The 17,496-nt window shown below is 40.2% G+C and overlaps 2 protein-coding genes across 2 annotated transcripts in view; one reads left to right on the top strand and one right to left on the bottom strand.

The window, feature by feature from the left end:
- The window catches only part of LOC130160764 (nesprin-2-like), an 82,531-nt gene extending 69,853 nt beyond the window's left edge, over positions 1-12,678 (bottom strand). The window contains exons 1-22 of the mRNA XM_056363465.1: positions 12,588-12,678; positions 9,674-9,735; positions 7,750-7,845; positions 7,551-7,628; positions 7,374-7,466; positions 7,037-7,233; positions 6,732-6,931; positions 6,415-6,512; positions 5,045-5,158; positions 4,808-4,945; positions 4,457-4,621; positions 4,120-4,232; positions 3,840-4,008; positions 3,460-3,556; positions 3,117-3,310; positions 2,847-3,002; positions 2,476-2,613; positions 2,236-2,366; positions 2,140-2,149; positions 1,853-2,020; positions 1,204-1,362; positions 375-1,118 (exon numbers count right to left, since the gene is read on the bottom strand). Of these exons, the coding sequence (XP_056219440.1) occupies positions 375-1,118; positions 1,204-1,362; positions 1,853-2,020; positions 2,140-2,149; positions 2,236-2,366; positions 2,476-2,613; positions 2,847-3,002; positions 3,117-3,310; positions 3,460-3,556; positions 3,840-4,008; positions 4,120-4,232; positions 4,457-4,621; positions 4,808-4,945; positions 5,045-5,158; positions 6,415-6,512; positions 6,732-6,931; positions 7,037-7,233; positions 7,374-7,466; positions 7,551-7,628; positions 7,750-7,845; positions 9,674-9,735; positions 12,588-12,663 (3,396 nt within the window). The 5' untranslated portion in view covers positions 12,664-12,678. The remainder of the gene's footprint in view (positions 1-374; positions 1,119-1,203; positions 1,363-1,852; positions 2,021-2,139; positions 2,150-2,235; positions 2,367-2,475; positions 2,614-2,846; positions 3,003-3,116; positions 3,311-3,459; positions 3,557-3,839; positions 4,009-4,119; positions 4,233-4,456; positions 4,622-4,807; positions 4,946-5,044; positions 5,159-6,414; positions 6,513-6,731; positions 6,932-7,036; positions 7,234-7,373; positions 7,467-7,550; positions 7,629-7,749; positions 7,846-9,673; positions 9,736-12,587) is intronic.
- Positions 12,679-14,592: 1,914 nt separating this feature from the next.
- atp5mj (ATP synthase membrane subunit j) lies at positions 14,593-17,382 on the top strand. The gene is made up of 4 exons (XM_056404932.1): positions 14,593-14,737; positions 15,618-15,741; positions 16,212-16,232; positions 17,226-17,382. The coding sequence occupies exons 2-4, from the start codon at positions 15,618-15,620 to the stop codon at positions 17,237-17,239; spliced, it is 159 nt and encodes a 52-aa protein (XP_056260907.1). The 5' UTR covers positions 14,593-14,737; the 3' UTR covers positions 17,240-17,382.
- Positions 17,383-17,496: the final 114 nt, after the last annotated feature.

The raw sequence follows: 17,496 nt of genomic DNA on the forward strand, positions 1-17,496 counted from the left end.
ACAAAACCGGTAGCAACACAAAGCGAAACACCACAGACCTTAGAAGAATGTGTCCTAATTCTGAAATTAAATTTGGGATTTGTGGGGTCTGGCTGTTTTAAAGCAGGTCTTAAACATAGCCAAGCTTCTGTTTTAATAAGCAACAAATAAGTAGAAAGCTGGCTTTAAAGTCTCTATGAGAAGTCTCTCACTTATCAAGTGAAAAAATGTATTTCCAGTGAATGATGCTGAAAGTAAAGATACTAATATACGAATTGAGTGTTGAAGACATGAACAATGAATGAACTGTCAGAGCTTTTACTTTGATTTACAGTTTGTAAATCTCAGTTAGTTTTAGTGATGCCCCTCCTATCCTTTAATGTTGGAAACCGTACCTGCTTCTTCTTGGCCTGTGACTCTGAAATCTCTCTGCCACCAAATAACTTGATGGCTTGCTGGATGCGTCCGTGCAGATGAACTCTGGCCTTCTCCAGCCTGCTTCTTGCCATTGACTGGGCTTTAGAATGAACTTCACTGCGGACCACGACGGGTGGCAGTGGAGATGTTTTATCAACCTGTAAAGTGTTTTGTTGGCCTCTTATTCTGGATTTGGATTTGTGAGTTTGTGAGGGAGGTGAGCTTCCGTGTCCCTCTGTTACTGGACTTGTGATGTGTTTAGACAGAACCAGAACCAGACTTTTCTGAGATATTGGTCCAGCAGCAGTTTGGGTTGAAGATGGTGAAGGTTGATCATTTTGACTGGGACTTGAAGCTTGAGCAAATGACTGAGGCTGCACCATGGACTGAGGTTCAGCTTCTTTTACACTTTGAGAAAGAGAAGAGTGAAAATGAGGTACTGGTTCCTTCAGAGGCTGAGGCAGCATTTGGATTTTGACATGGGGTATAACAATGGTTGTTTTATCCTGGAGCTCTCTTGTCCTTTGTTGAGGCATATGAGATGGAATCTGAGGTGAGAGCTGATTTGGGTCCTGGGTTTGCAGCTTAACATTCCCAGTCTGGTCTACATGTTTGGCTCTGGCCACAACAAGGAACCCCGTCTCTGGCTGTCTCTGGGTCTGATGGACTGGTTCACCCACATTCCCCTTAAACCCAAGGGAACTAAACAGTCCAAGAATCTCCTAAAAATGGAAAATATACAAATCACATGAATATGAGGAACTGTGGAGGAATTGAAAAAAGTCACTATACATTAGTTTAACTCACCTGGCCGTGAGAGACTGCCTCTGAGATCCTGTCCTGCATCCCAGAGGTACTGAGGTGCTGCAGAGGAGAGGTTTTCTGTACTCGTGCGACAAAGTCCTGCAGATCCCGTCCCTCAGTTACAACCTGGTTCTCTAGCTGCGAGCCCCGAGAGATCAGCACCTAGAAAGGATTATAAGACCGGTATTGGGTTATTTGTATTTTATTGTTTGTTGTATTTTAAGGGGCAAATTTCAAGGGAAAAGGTGTCACACCTCTTTAGAACCCACACCTTTTACCCCTCACTGATAAACAGAAAGTAAAAGCACCACAACAATGAGCACTTAAGACCGAACATGGAAACTGAGAGTGGAAAAATAGGAATCATAAACATTCATTTTAAAATCTGCCTCTGCTCCAAGAAATTTGCAATAAGCGAGCTGGAATTTGCAACATGACATTTGATCATTTACTCTTGTCAATTCTGACCTTTACTTTTACTTTAGATTCATAAATGGCCGTGCAGGACTCGCAATTTGCAAGTGACAATCATTAATGAATTGTAATGCTGCTGCATCTAAACAATGTGGATCTTTTATGATCATGTTAACATTAAATAAAACAACAACAAAAAAGCCTAATTAGAAGGAGCATGAAGTTTTGGTTTGCTGACTTTGGCTGTAGAGTCCAGTGCAGAGCGCCCTCTGTGCTCTTTATCCTTTAGGTTCTGGTAACAGTCCAGCGCATCTGTGCTCCAGTGGTCCAGCTCTGCCAGACGGCCCTCTAGCCTGGATGCAGCCCGCTGCAGCTCCCCGCAGGTCCTCTCTGCTTCAGACAGCACCTGTCACATATACACAAGTAAGCCGCTATCCTCAGTTTGCCATACTACAACTCGGGAGAGTGGACAATGGGCACAGGATAATGTCAGTAATAAGCTCAGTGTTTCTTTCTGGTCTTTACAGAATGTTGCCTGGGTGTTGGTTTGATAAAGCTTAGCTTCAGAACGGGTTTAGTCAGAAAATGGAAGAAAGAATGAAGCCTGTTGACCTGCATCACGGTGAGTCAGAGTTTTTACAGGAGAATACCTGCGGGAGAGTTTGCTGGAGGTTCTCTTTGTGGCTTGTTTGAAAGTCTGGGGATGAACTGAGAGATGACATATCCACTTCTGCCATCTTTTTACTCAGCAGCTGATTTAAAAAAAAAAAAAAAAAAAAGGGGGACACATAGTAAGTAGAATGATTTTAATCTTCCTGTATTTATCTACCCATCCATTTGTTAATGTGTAAGTTTGCCAACCTGTAGTTTCTGTCTGTTAGCCTTCAGTGGGACAGAAGCCACGTCCAGTGGTTGTCTCAGTAGCCAGCTGGCCTCCTGGGTCAGTGAATGCACCATTTGAAGACCTGGGGGACCGACACTGGGCTCCGATGACACTTCCTAAGAAACGACATGCTGATACTGATGTCTGCATGTTCGTTCTCTTATCCCAATGTCTGTTTAGTGCGTAACCTTCATCAAATTAAAAACTACAACACTATTTAAATAGGTCTTGGTATTAACTGTTTCAGATGAATTCAGTAAACAATGAACATTTAAAATCCTTCGTATTCATTAGATCGTAACCTTCTTGAAGTCTCTGTAGAGAGAAGAATGAGAACTTGCGAACTTACAAATTTTGTCCTCTTCACACACTCAGCCCACTGCATGTTGACCTTGCTGAGTTGTTCGGCCAGAGTGCGGCTGGTTGAAGTTTCTGTCACTTCAATAAGCAGATTCCCCACCTCGTTTAACTTAGCTTGACATGACGTCCACTCACTCATTTCCTGCTGTAACCAAAACAGCAGATAAAACAGTTGTTTTTTTGTGTTGTTTTTTTTTTACAGCCAGGCAGCTTCATTATAAACAGTGGCCTTTACAGTGAGAGTCATACATATTATTACCTGTGTCCCTGCAGCAGGAGACTGTGTGTTTTGTGTGAGCCATGTCTGTAGAGAGGTGAGGCACTTGTTGTAAGTCTCCCACGCAGACACCACTCTCTCCATCATCCCTTTCACAGCTGGCACAGCCTGTGAGACCGACTCAGCTTCGTTTTCCGCTTCCTTCACCTGACGATTAACACGCTGGGAATCTTCACCTGGGGAGTGACGAGTGAGTGGAAGTCAGTTCTTACCTTTTTTTTAAAAAAGGTAAATCTTCAAGAAACTCATAATCTACAGAGTTCATGACCTAGCAAAGATTAAGCTAGGATTTCGTGCTTATCATAGACTGACATTTAGCTCATACCTAGTGCTGCTTTGCTGGTGTAAGCGTTTGCCTTCTCCTTCAGGTTTTGGAGAGTGTCCATCAGAATCAAAAGCATGCTTTGCCGCTCCACTGTCTCCTACACAACAAACCAACAAAAGTCATTGCTTTAGCTGGATTTCTGGAGGCATATTTTATAAGATGAGGTAGGGGGGGTTAACAAATTCCAGTTAGAGTAAAGCCAAGAGTCTAATATTTTCCCTAAATCCATAGAAAAGTAGCTCATAAATGGCTGTTAGTATTTTTATTTAAATACTACCTCCAATTTACTCAATTCACTGTTGGCTCACTTTAATTCAGAAAAACAGTTCTGTATCTCATAACTGGTGTGAATCTTGTTCTTCGTTCAGATGTGCACTCACATGCCAGTCGTGCAGTAGCACATCTACAGCCTCCTTTGATCTGTATGGACTTTTCCAGGTCTGGATCTTAGCATTGATGCGGTTCAGGAGGTCCAGCACGGTGAGACGATGTTCCTGGTATTCCAACTTGATCCCTTGATATTTAGCTGTGACTCTGATATGCGTTACACTGTTTTCAAATAATAAAAAAAAGAAAGCATTGACACATTGTCCATTGAGGTTATTGGTACAAAAGAAGCTACCGTGAATCATTTTAATTTTAGATGTCTAAGATTTGTACCGTCTTTTTATCTCCTCAAACTTTTCAAGGGGCACTATGACGTTTCCAGAGTCATCCGTGTTGTCATAGTTGTCGAGGATTTGGACATGGTGGCTCATCTCCTTAATTATATTCTAAAGAAAACCAGAAAACAATATTATAAGAACATAAAGTAGATAATGAGAAGTTTCAAGCAGTTGTAAGATATTGTTATGCTGCCTACTCATAATACGTCTACCTCATTCTTGTATAATCTATATATTGTTTCAGAGTTTAGTAACAAAAAAATTGTACATTTTTGTTTATTGAAAACAGGAAAGATCAAAATTTTCCTGTGGTTTCAAAATAAAAAAATAACCTTTAGGGTGTCTTGCTGAGCTCTTGCTTCTTTAGCTGCGCCTGCGTGATCTTTCACCCTCCCTCCCTCCTCTGTTAACGCCGCCTCCGCACGCTGCAGCCACACCACCACCGAATCCAGAGAAGGAGGAAGACTCAGGTCCAGGTCTGCTTTACATCTCTGCAGCTGAAGAAACACACACACACACGCACATCCATCCACAACAACCTGGTATAAGTACAAATTCTGGTAATTGTCATGTTGCCTGATGATGCTCTGTAAGCATTTCTCACTCATCTGGAGAGAGACAGAGGAAGTGAATAAGGAAGAGGCGTTTTCTAAAAGCACTCTCAGGAGCAAGTGTTTCCTCACCTCCTCCTCCAGTTGATCCCATGCTGCCCTGAGAGCTTGCTGCTCTCGACTCAGCTCAGGGCAGCGTCTAATTGTAGCGAGGAGGGTCATTACAGGTCTCCTCTGCTCCATGAAGGAGCCAGTGAGACTCTGGAACACCTGGTGAACCAAACACAGCTCTAATCAGCTCTACAACACTACAAAACACTACACACCAATGATTGTTTTCTTCTTTTTGGTTTTTGTGCTTTGCCTTACTCGATATTTTTCTGCGTAGCCTGAATTCTCTGTTGCCGTTCGTGCTTCAGAGAGCTCCTCAAAGGCCTGCTGCAGCCAGCAAGTCGCCTCTTGTGCTCGCTCGCTCGGAGATACCTAAATTTTCCCAATCAAAAGTGTCAGCAGCTACATTTGGATGCTGTAAGAGTTCAAAGCTCATGTGAAATCCACTGATTTTACCAGTTAATTCAACACCAGTCTGTGTGTAGATGCATAAAGTAGGGGTCACTCAGTACTGACTCTTAAAATCTACTGCATCTCTTCTCTCCCAGCAGATCTAGGCAAATGCACAATATCTGTTCTCATTCATTTAAATTAAAACCTCAAAACAGGAAGTAGCACAGTTTACAAAAGCATTAAAGCTGTGTTTTTTTTGTTTTTGTTTATTTCTCCATGAGAGCACCCACCCAAACATGATGTCAAATGTGCTTCATCCAATAACACGTAATCAAACAGGCAACAAATTACACGGGGTTCTATAAATAATCCTGGGTCACGGTGTCATATTAGGATGGAAATTGGCAGCATCATTTTATACAAAACAGGAAGTTGTTCAGGGCTTATAAGAGTTGAATGACAGTGTTAAGAGTTGCACAACCATACATGAAGTATGTGTCATATACAGACCTAACAGTTAACCTCAACTATGATCTGTTAGAACAGTGATTTTTAGACCCCTGGAAACTGCAGCGGAAAACTAGAAATAAGAGGCGAAACGTCTTCCACAGACAAATATAAGTCCAGTTGCCTTCGATTTAATTTGAGAAAGAGATAACAATGACCTGGACGAATGAGAACTTGCACAGACAGCGGAAAACTGGTTTTCAAGTGTAGAGATCAGAGAAGTCCTCTGCAGGAACAGCCGTGTATCTTATAGATATCAATCGCATGCAACTGCATTGTTTGGTAGTAAAAGTGTGCAACGAGGTATAAAAATAGACAAATATTAACTTGAGAAGGACTTCCTTGCTTGGTGTGTAGCTACCTGGCGTAACGGCGAGACAGCAATTGCTGGAGTGAAGTGTGCAGGTAAATTGACAGGTGAGAAGCAGGAGGGCTGATCCAGAGGGAACAGCTACACCAGCACCGCCACCAGAAGAGAGCATGAAAAAAGAGAGATCAAAGTAACAGGGAAGCAGTTAACACCCCTGAGTTTCATGCAGGTGACTGTGGGTTCAAAGATCAAGCAGGAAATAAAGGCAGCAGGGGCCAAAAGAGCAAAAAAAGTTAATCATCCAACTGGAACAGTAATACTAAACTTGCAGTTTAATTCACACTGTGCATTTTGCGGTGTGAAACGTTACACTAAGCATCCAAGAAATTAATGTGAATGTGACACTGTGATTACAAACCTGCAGATGGTCGTCAGGTGTTGGCATGTCGGAGTACTGTAGAAACTGGGCCACATATGTCATAATGGACTTCTCTTCAGGGTCTTTAACATCAACGTCTGAGGTAAAAGAAAAGGCTTTCAGCGTGGCAGAGACTCGCCTCCACTAATTATGAAAGATGGCGTCTCAAATGATATGGAGTAAAACCAGTTTTAGTTTGGCTGCTCAAGATAATATGACACTGTACACTGAAACACGTTTACTCTCTCTCAGTAAATTGCTTATAATTGCTTAGCCAGGATTATAAGAAACTGCATGTAAAGACTCATCAGCCTCACCCTGCGGCTCCAGCAGGCGGGGGATGTGGAGCTCCCTCTCGGCGAGGTGAAAAGCTTCCTCCAGGTTCTCCTGGTTGCTTCTGGACTGAGCCAGTGACAGATCAACCAGCTGTGGTCTGAGAGAAGAAAGGATGACCAAGAAGGCCTCTCCACTTCTCCAGCTCGACTTAAAGTCCTTCACGCTGATAGAGGTACCAACCCTGGAGACAGAAAGTCAGACAGACGATGAAAATAAGAACATTAAACAGAAAAAATGAGACTTGTACCCTGTTTTTTAAAATTTAAGTTTATGCTTAAAAACCCACCTTTGGCATTGGTCCCTGACCCACATGAGCAGGGCCCTCTTGGCAGATATTTTGAAGCGTCTGTGGAGGGGAGATGTCCGGCCTGCAGGGACTGGACTAGATGGGACGGGGCTGCCAGACCAGGAGTCCAGGCTGGCCAGAGAGTCGAGGGAGGAATGACGAGAGCTGAAGGAGAGAGCGCTGGCCAGCTCCTCAATCTGAAACAATATATTGCTCATCAAGATTTTTTTTAAGAATGAATGATGCTTAACAAAACACTGTTTCTTCCGTTTCTTCTTCTGTTTCTCTTCTGTTCGCAGTAGCTGCAGTAGAGTTTACTTTAACTATTAGTACTCACGTGACAGCGGAGAATGATGGTCCATACAAGGCCGAGGACGATGGAGGGCCGTCCATCTATGATATCTGGGATGTTTATGTTCACCAACTTGATCTACACCAACCAACCACAACAGATGTTAACAATAGAATACACCACAGGTTCAGATGATACGTTTTTGTATGTGTGAAATCTTACAGATTTTTTCTTAAGGAAGCTTAGTGCTGTCTCAATGTTGGCCCTCTGCTGGAAAACCCCATGTCCCCTTTGTCTTTTCTATGAAGATTAAAATGACAACATCAGCTTATTGTGGTAATAATATTCATTAATACAGCATGTTTTTTTCCCAAGCCAATACATAACTCTCTGATATCAGAAGCACATTGGAGTAACTCACCATAGACTGACCACTCATCACCTCCAACAGGTCAAGCAGCCGTGACCCATCTTTGAGGTCAGAAAACAGGTCCGACACAAATGATGGGGGGCATCTCTGTAACAATGCAGATAATTCACTCTGACTGATTAAAACTCAGCCACACAATTCACCAAAATAAAAGGAGTGGCAGAGCTCATGTGAAATCCACTGATTTTACCAGTTAATTCAACACCAGTCTGTGAACAGTGATTTTTAGATCCCTGGAAACAGCAGTAGAGATCAGAGCAGTCCTCTGCATGAACAGCCGTGCATCTTAGAAATATCAATCGCCTGCAACTGCATTGTTTGGCAGTATAAGTGTGCACAAAACCAAACTAGTGAGTGAGACAAAGAGGTATAAAAATAGACAAATATTAACTTGAGAAGGACTTCCTCGCTTGGTGTGTAGCTACATTGCGTAACGGCGAGACAGCAATTGCTGGAGTGAAGTGCGCAGGTAAATTGACAGGTGAGAAGCAGGAGGGCTGATTTTTTTACATGCAGCCCAATGCTGCATGTTTAAAAATACAATAAAATCTTTTTCTTTTTTCTTTTTCCATGAGAGCATCCACCCACAACATGTGCTACGTCCAATAACACGTAATCAATCACACCACAATCATTTGGGACACAGTAAAAATACCAAACACAGAACAAATTACACAGGGTTATATAAATAATCCTGGGTCACATTAGGATGGAAATTTGCAGCCTCATTTTTATACAAAACAGGAAGTTGTTCGGGGCTTCCTCGGGTCATATGTTAAAATGAGTAAAAGGCTGATAGCAACATTTCTGAAATGTTTACCCTTTAGTAAACCAAAGTGGAAACTTGTGTAATATAGAGGTTTTCAGTCAACTCGACCTGATCTTATGCTTTTATTGTGATTATGAAAACACTGTATACAAACATTTAATGGACAATGACATACTTTTTAAAATGCTACATTTAGCACCAAAAACATTGTCTTCTGTTGGGGATTGTAAGCGAACTCAGATTGGCGTAACAGATGGAAAGTTATGAACGAGTGATTTTGGCGTCAGAGTGCAGTCATATGGACATGAAGTTATGAAGAGGTGCCGGGGTTCAGATTTCGTGCAGCTCTGCTCCACTGAAGCTCTATTTATACTCCAGCCGAATGTCACAAGCAGCTCAAGGTCTCTTTCCATGGAGATCCGGGACGAGCCGCTTCACTGCCCCTCGCTGTCTGACCAGTGAGTCAGCACGTTACACGCTGCAGCTCGCTTCATATCATTTACAGCCAAACCACAGAATGACATCACGCCACTTTTCAGCACTCTCTGGGGTCTCAGAGATGTTCATCTGCCGCCAGATATTACTAAACTGGGTGCTAAAATATCAAACTATTTTAAAAGCAGCACTTTTGATCTCTTCGCCAACATTAAAGAAACATTTTTGACTATTTGGAACACTAACTTTACTCAGACTTACATGAAAATAAAACACCAACAGGTAGACTATTTCAAATAATAGGAAAAATGAAGCCATGGAATACAGCCAAAAGACAGCTTCCTTCTTAAGTGTGAACTGAGGCTGCAAATAGCACATACCTGCACACACACCTGTAGTCTTGAAACTTTGTTCTCATCAGTTCCTTACTGCATTATTTATCCTGCACATCTCTACTTTAATAAACTCCAATTGTCATGAAGAATATTTAAAAAATGCTTTGACAACCATGAAAGAGATCAACTTTGTGTTCAAGGCATTACCACTGCTCCAGGATCTGTTATATCTTTACAAATGTATAGACTTATTTATATGATCTGTCTCTGAAATGAGGTGAGATGAGGTAGTATCTTGTTTCCATTCCCAAATGCATTAAATTTCATGGTCATTCATTCTATGAGCATCACACACAAACATGCTGTCCCAACTCACCTTGGCGAGTTGAGCATTTATCCAGTTGGTGAAAGTTCTTTTCTGAATCTGTTCATGCTCCACTGTTTGGCAAACACAGAGAGAAACTGTCATCTACACACATACAGGACAAGATGCATTTACATTTTTGTCATTATAACAGTAATGATGTAGTAGACATCAAAATATGTTGCTGCAATTTAAAGAAAAACATGAATATGAATTAAAAATTGATCATTCCTGTTGAATTTTGGAAGCTTGTGTTTGACAGCACCACACACAGTAAGAAATTAATGAAGTGCATCCCTGCGATGTCCCAGTCCTCTCGAGAAACAGTGAAGAAGTTAGAATAAAACATATTTAACCATAATGACATATGTTGCAGTCTTAGAGGCCTGTGTTTGTTTTTGTTACAAAAAAAAAAGAAATGCAAACAATCAAGCAGATTGATTTATACAAAAGTTCCACTTGTCCATTACAGAAAACTGGCAGAGCATTAAACCTAAAACTGTTGTTTCACTAATTCAAATACAAATGCATGACACTACATTCCTCACAAACAACCTGTGTTTTCCTTGACTTCCTCTGTGCGGAACACGCTGCTGTAAAGTCCATAATAATCCAAAAATTTCCAAAACAGCCACAGAGACACAGATTTGAGCTGCAGCGAGGTCAGAGCTACTCACCAACATCAGAGAACTGAAGGACCTTTCCACTCGCCATTCTTATAACCAATAGTCATCAGACCCATGTATAACAGCTAAAGAGACCGTCCACTTAAACTACATAAACGTCTCCTTTTGCCCCTGGGGTGAAAGGTTTCCTCTTTAAGCTGAAGTAAGGCTGCGATCTGGCGATGGGATGGCTTCCAAGACACTGACAGACATAGATACTGAGGCTCTCTCTCTCTCACACACTCACACACACTCACACACACAGCAAATATACACAGAGACACAGTCACAGCCATGATGAACTCCCAGACACACACACAGTGAGGGGTTTGGGCGTACGTGGATCTTGTGAGGTACCAGGCCAGATCCTAAGCCTCTATTGACAAAACACGAACCTTTTACTATGTATAACAATAGAAAGGTTTCCATGTTAAAGTCCTATGGACATGACAGTTGTAAGACAGGGTTTTGGAAACTGGCTTGGAAGAGCATGTTGACAAGGGAAATAACTGTATAATTTCATTACAAATATCATCATTACTCCATTAAGAATGAACTGCAAAATTATACATCCAAGTCTCCTGCAGACCAGACATTTCCATGATTATAAACAAGACTACTCATGATTCAGTCTGTAGTTAGTTCAGGAACCTGGTGTTTTGTCTGAGGCAGTCAGTAAAGCACACAGTCACTTTCAGGTTCACGTGCTGATAACAGATTAGGACACGAATCTGACTCACTGACTCTTCTGTTTGTATAAGAGCCTGCAAAGACAGGAAACTCCTGAGTATTTTAATCACTCGACTCCACCCAGTTCACCTGGCGTACCCCGTGCAACCGGCAGGAAGAGTCTCTCAGGCTAGTATCCAGATGACATCAGTCAAATGTGTTTTCTCAGGTCAAATTACAATCATGGAGCTTTTGTATAACATACGAAGAGTTCAACAAACATTAACAAGAAGATGATTTAATGTTATGAAAGTAGGTTTGTATGAGTGGCTTAATATCAATGATATCTTAAGTTAGCATGTGAATTACTTTTACCCTCATACCAAATGTTTTTTTGTTTTTTTTAGTGCAATGTCAAAACTGCTTATGTCAGATATTCCCTGATGCTGCACAGCGCAATCCTTCTTTTCAAAAAATGTGGAAGCACGCGACTGGTACTGGACACTGATGAATGAACTTCTGATGTTTATCTATTAAATATTTTCAGAACATACAGGCAAGATTTATTCCATCTTAATATGTGCATCATTTACAGATGTTCAACACTGAATTAAATGGGCTGTAAATTTTCGTAAACACAACATTTGCTCAAAGCTGATAATTTGAGATCATGAAATTGAGAGCATCATCATGTTAAAATGATTAAACATTTTCCAGATCGATTAATGTCATGACTCAAAGTTTTTCTCCAATTAGAGTCATGATTACACATTTACAGTTCAGTATGCCGTGCTAAATGACAAGAGCATTTTGTTTTACGATCAAAGTCAGAGAACAATTCATGGGATTACTCATGTAATTAAAGAGCAGTTAACTAAATTACTTGCTAAAAGAAAGAGTCACACGCACACAAGATGGTGTTGACATTTCAACATGAAGCACTGAATTGCAAAATTCATTAATGTTTCCTCAAGAAAAACATATTTTATGACTGAACATGAAAGACGGAAACTATTTGAAACTAAAAAGGAGAATTGAAATAAGCAATGTGATACGAAAAGATTGATATCATGCAAGCATTTATAAAAACACTGGTTCTACTTTAGAGTTTATAATTATGATATGAGTAGGGCTGCACGATATGCAAAAAAAATAAAAGTCATATTGCAACTATTTTGCCAGATATTGAGATTGTAATATGCGATTGCGATTTCAGTTTTGCATTTCATTTACACTGAAAAAAATATAAAAATGATGATGATGTGATTTTTGTTGGGTCTTGTACCAAACAAACATTACGTCTGGAGAATGTGATTTGTAGGTCGGGGTGTTATACGTCTGTGTCGCTTTCTTTTTAATTTTGTTTAGCCACTTCTTTAAATCCAGAATTCATCCACATTTATAAGTAATTTAAGAGTGTTGCAAAATATATGAAAATAGAATCTCCAAAAGACACACACTTATTTCCTTCTATTTTCCAGAAACATTTCATTACATAAGTAGTTGCTCCCAGATAGTTGGTCACCACTGTTATTCTCCACTCCAGCAGATCACATGTCACAACATCTACAAAAATACAGGAATAGACTGACCTTGGAGGAGCATGTGCACGTTGTCAATGTCCAATGGAATGCCTCCATCGTCTTCCTCTGCACCACCTGAAGCCATGCGGTCTCCAACCACAGCACGAAATCCACCTCAGAAAGGTTCAGGAGACATGGATTACTCAATCATCTACTGAAGACAAATCCACAACTCCCAAAGTCCAAAAGTAAATGCTGCAGTGCAACATTTGTGTCAGCTGCCTCCGCTGTCTGATTACTCACATTAAGAAAACACTTATCCACACCCTTACATTACCACAGCACAGAAGCAAGTACACACATGCAAACACTCAAACAAGAAGCTCAAGGAAGAGGAATGATAGTGCTGTATGGAAAGAGCCTGCAGCACACTATCTATAATGTCCATAGTCAAATCAACATACCTGTAGCAGGGCTGTAGTCACCACAGACAGCTACTGTAGCACATATTACAATGAAGAACGCAGTGGAGTGTGAACGGTGTAGAGCAAATCTCCTCAGCTGTGTCCTTTCATATTGGCACAACTCTGTGTTGATCCACTGTGTTGAGTGGCTTCAAATAGGACTTGGCCTTTAGGTGCTCATAAATGAAACAAGGTGCCTCTTGCCTATCAGAGTGTGAGGACAAAAAAGAGTGGAAAGTCCCGCCCACGCTCACTGCTGGCCTGCCAAATCACTCCTGCAGGCTCACGTAAAAACTTAGTACCCTTTGCCTAGAAAGTAATCATATCCTGTCAAATCCTAAAGTTGACTGCTTTGGTAGCAAAGGCAGAGCTTGTTTCTGCTATTTCAGGAAACAAAGACACAACAAATATCTCTACTTACATATATTATCTGTTCCTCTTTTCCTTGATTTTCTTGTATACTACTGCGATAAAGATACGGAAACCAGGACACTGGGAAGACCCTCAATTTGGCGCATTATTGTGGAATTGTTTCAGTTTCATTTTAGGGGTAATTCCAGAACAACTCTCCAGTGTGATAAATAATTAATTCTGCTTTTACTTTTCACACTAGGTTTCATATTGAGTCACAGCAATCTGTTAATTCATGACAGTTCAAAGAAATCAGGTGGGATCAAGTGTTTTAAATATTTAAAATTAAATTCAGACTCTAGAATATCTCTTTTCTTAATATTATTTATTCATTTCACCCAAAGACAGAAACAGTGCAGTACAGTAACTGCATTAACAGTAGAGATTGTTGCACAATGCCGTTTTTACCCTTGAGAGTAGTGCCAGTGTTTTATTTGTTGTCTCACTATGGTGAGCAGATCATAGTCTGAGCTTGTGGACAGTCTTTGTGCCACGTAGCAGCTGCACTCTCACCACAATCACCACCTCTGTTATGCCAGTGGCAGAACAAGATACTGTATAAAAGCAGAATAGGGTATGAAATAATAATTTCCCCTGGAAAGTCTACAAATATGTAACATAGAATAGAGCTAAAAGCAGGCAAATTGATAACAGTATGCAACTGAAATTGAAAATGAGGCAAGGGGTTTTCACACTAAAGGCTTATTGTAATCTATGTCCACTGACTTTTTGTAAAGGCAACAATTAAAGGAAACTGGTACCAGCTTTAATATGTGACAGTCAACAAACTAAGTGCCCCCTGACATGTCAATGTGTGTTTGGCTATTTTGACTTAATAAGGGTCGAGTGTGCCACCAGAATAATTATAATATATTTCAGTGATCAGTTTATTGTTTATCTAAAAACACGGTACTGATGTGCCTCACTAAAAATAAGACATCAGATCACATTTCATTCTGAGACTTATAAACAAAGATTTAACTTAATGTTAAGTTATAACATTACACATCATCTACAGGGTCAATTGACTGCATTGAATATATCTTTACTGATTAATTGTGTATCTAGACTTGTCATGAATGTTTAGTTTTCACATAAAAACAAAAAGGGGAGAAAAGATAACAGTGTTCAGCATTTATGATTAAGTCCTCAAGGTGGAGCCAAGAGATGGTTAGTCGGCTATCAAATGATTCAATCGTTTACCTCCATTAGGTGGCGCTGCTTAGCAAAACGTGAATGAAGTATTACTCAGCTGAGCATAGAAGAAGCGTCCCGTCCCACGACTTTGACGTTTAGCAGCAGCGGCTGTGTTGACCTTCCTACAGCAGCGTGACAAACTGAAAGGTAAGAGAAGAGTTAGTAATTTGGCAGGGTGGCTTTAACCTTAACAGAAAAGCAATTGTTTTCTCACCACAGCAATATAAAATGAAGCTTTTCTCTCTGTGTACTATGGCTCTGTTTGCTACTTTTGGAGGTGTACTCAGCTAGGTAGCCTAGCTTCTTGCTAAAGCTAATTAGCGTTCTTTCCTGGCACTGCAGCAGAGAAGATGCTAACACGCTAGTTAGAAGCCGTTCATTCATTTAAGTAGTTAGCTTGTCAAATTACATGAACACAATATAAACTATGTGTCCGCTTATACATATTCTTTTCCTTCGTGTGACGGACTTGCATACATCTAATGCTAACACTTACTTCAGTAGATGCGAGGTTGTAATGTTAGCAGAAACATTAGCGTTAGCCCACTTGGTTAACTTATCGTCAGGTAAGATAAGTTATTGGACACGTCAATTAAAAAAAACGACTTATTTTGCTCCAGTAGCAGAGAAAGCTGATAAAAGAGAAGAGAGTATTGCTAGCTTACCCTTTCTTTTGATCACTCTTTCCAAGCTGGCCAAATTCATTAGCTTGGCCTGATACAGCTGAGGTCAAGGTATCCTTTACGTATTAAATGTATTACACTGAAGGTATTATATTTATGATTAAGTAAATACAGTCCCAAGTAGTTCTGTCCGGTAAGCTTAAGAGCAACACATTAGTAAAATGGTAGAATTTGGATGATTTTGATGTGTTTTTTCTCCGAATAAGAATGTAATGCACTTTGGGCCAGGTCCTCTGGTGTTCCAGCCCATTCTATGAAATAAACTGCTATTTGAGGTCGTGTCATTGTACTGACCGAGTGCGTGAGCATTGTTTTGACTGTACGTCTGTGCTTTTGTCCCACAGATGGCTGGACGTATGTTTGCAAATTGGTGGGCCAAGATGGGCCCTTACTACACAAAGGCATACCCTGAGATGTGGGTTGGTCTTGGCATCATGACTTACCTGTACTACAAAGTTTCCTATGGGGGTGAGTTTAAGACTTATGCAGCTGCACCACATATTAGATGCTGAATGTAGAGTACTGTAGTTGGTTTTGTTTTGCCGAATATGATATGTTTCACAAATTTGGTAGCATCTTCCTGATCCTATACTGTAGTTAACATTAACTATGGTGGGTTGAATAGATTGAAAAGCAACCAGTCTTTGCACTTATTTGTGCAGGATAAGATGGATTCTTTTGTAAACATAAATAAGTACAACACAACAAAGGCAGCTCTCCTCACTGTCAGCACATCATGTTGTAAGATAAGAATATTGAAGTTGGAAATGGGTGTTAAATAAAAGTGATTTTCATGGTGCTGAATAACTGCCATGATCCTGTATCATTAAACGCCGCATTAATTGTCAGGGCTTGGGTTACTTCAATATATTTTAATACACAGTGTCTCAGTGATATGGGCTAATGTGACTAATACAGTGTTTGTTTTTTCATTCTAGGCAAGAAGGCTGTGAAGGCCAGTAAGTAGCCAAACATTTTTTCATTATACTATGTAATCAGGGTTGGACAGTATGACTATATATACTGCGAAGCAATATTAATTTGTCTACCATCAGATTTTGGTCTATCATATACCATGGTGGTAACTATCCCTAATGACCTCTGATCTCTGCATGTATTGGCCTTTATGGGCAATGTTGCAAATCAGCAGGACAGATTTTTGGCAGTGAAGTTATTTCATAAATGTATCAGCTATTCAAGTTACTGGATTAGCTAAGTAGTAAATGTCTGCTCATTATATCTATGAGAAACTTATTTTCCAGATAATTTTCTATATTATGATATATAGAGATATTATTATATAGATAGTATAAGATTTTGTATACCATGCTACTGAATTCTGTCCATATTGCCCACTCCTGCAAGTAATATAAAAGTACTACCTGGATCAGAGACAGAGTCTTTCTATGAACTTGAACAGAAAAAAACATTCTGCCATATACTTGTAATTAGAATTTACCCAAGATTTAGGGCTAGGGTTCAGTTGAAGAGAACAAACAGCAGTAGCACAAGGCCTGTGAACTCATTTGACATATTTCCTCAATCTACTGTAAGTTGTCTAAATAGGTCATCAAAATTGAAAAGAAAGGTGTGTTAAACACAGCCTTTAGAGAGGTTATGTAAGCCATTAGTCATTACCCTCTTTCTTGGGTTTCTTCAACACTAAAGAAGGTTTGTGGGAAAAGGTTGCATCAGTGAACATGAGCTTTGCTGCAGGGAAATTCAAGTCCAAGAATCATGTCAGATATTGTGCAGTTTCATGTGCTTTCCTCTAGATGTCAGTGACGGCTGACATGTAGAACAACATTACTGGCTGATATTTTAGTGGTCCCTGTGATCCTTGGTGCTGGAAGAAATGCACTATATTCTGCCTGTGCTTGGTTGAACAGGGACTTAAATGAATCTATCTTTCATTAAATGTGTGCTTTTTTCCTTGTCCTCTCTTTTTGCAGAGCCTGCCCATTGAGTTTTCCACCATGCTGACAGTCCCTCCACCTGCTGTGAAATAATGCCCCAGTCGCTAATGAGAAGTCCATCTTCATATTTGAATTTTTGTTAATATGGAACAAATAAATAAAAGTTGTTATCCAAAACTTTGGTCATATCATTGACATTTTCAGAGTCATTTTGTATTATGATGGCCAGACAATAATGTTACATGAGATTGTTTGTATTCAACAGTGACTGTAGACAGGAAAAAAGCTTTTAACAAAATAAAGATAG

This window comes from Seriola aureovittata, chromosome 19, assembly GCF_021018895.1.
Source record: "Seriola aureovittata isolate HTS-2021-v1 ecotype China chromosome 19, ASM2101889v1, whole genome shotgun sequence".
NCBI classification, from domain to species: Eukaryota; Metazoa; Chordata; class Actinopteri; order Carangiformes; family Carangidae; genus Seriola; species Seriola aureovittata.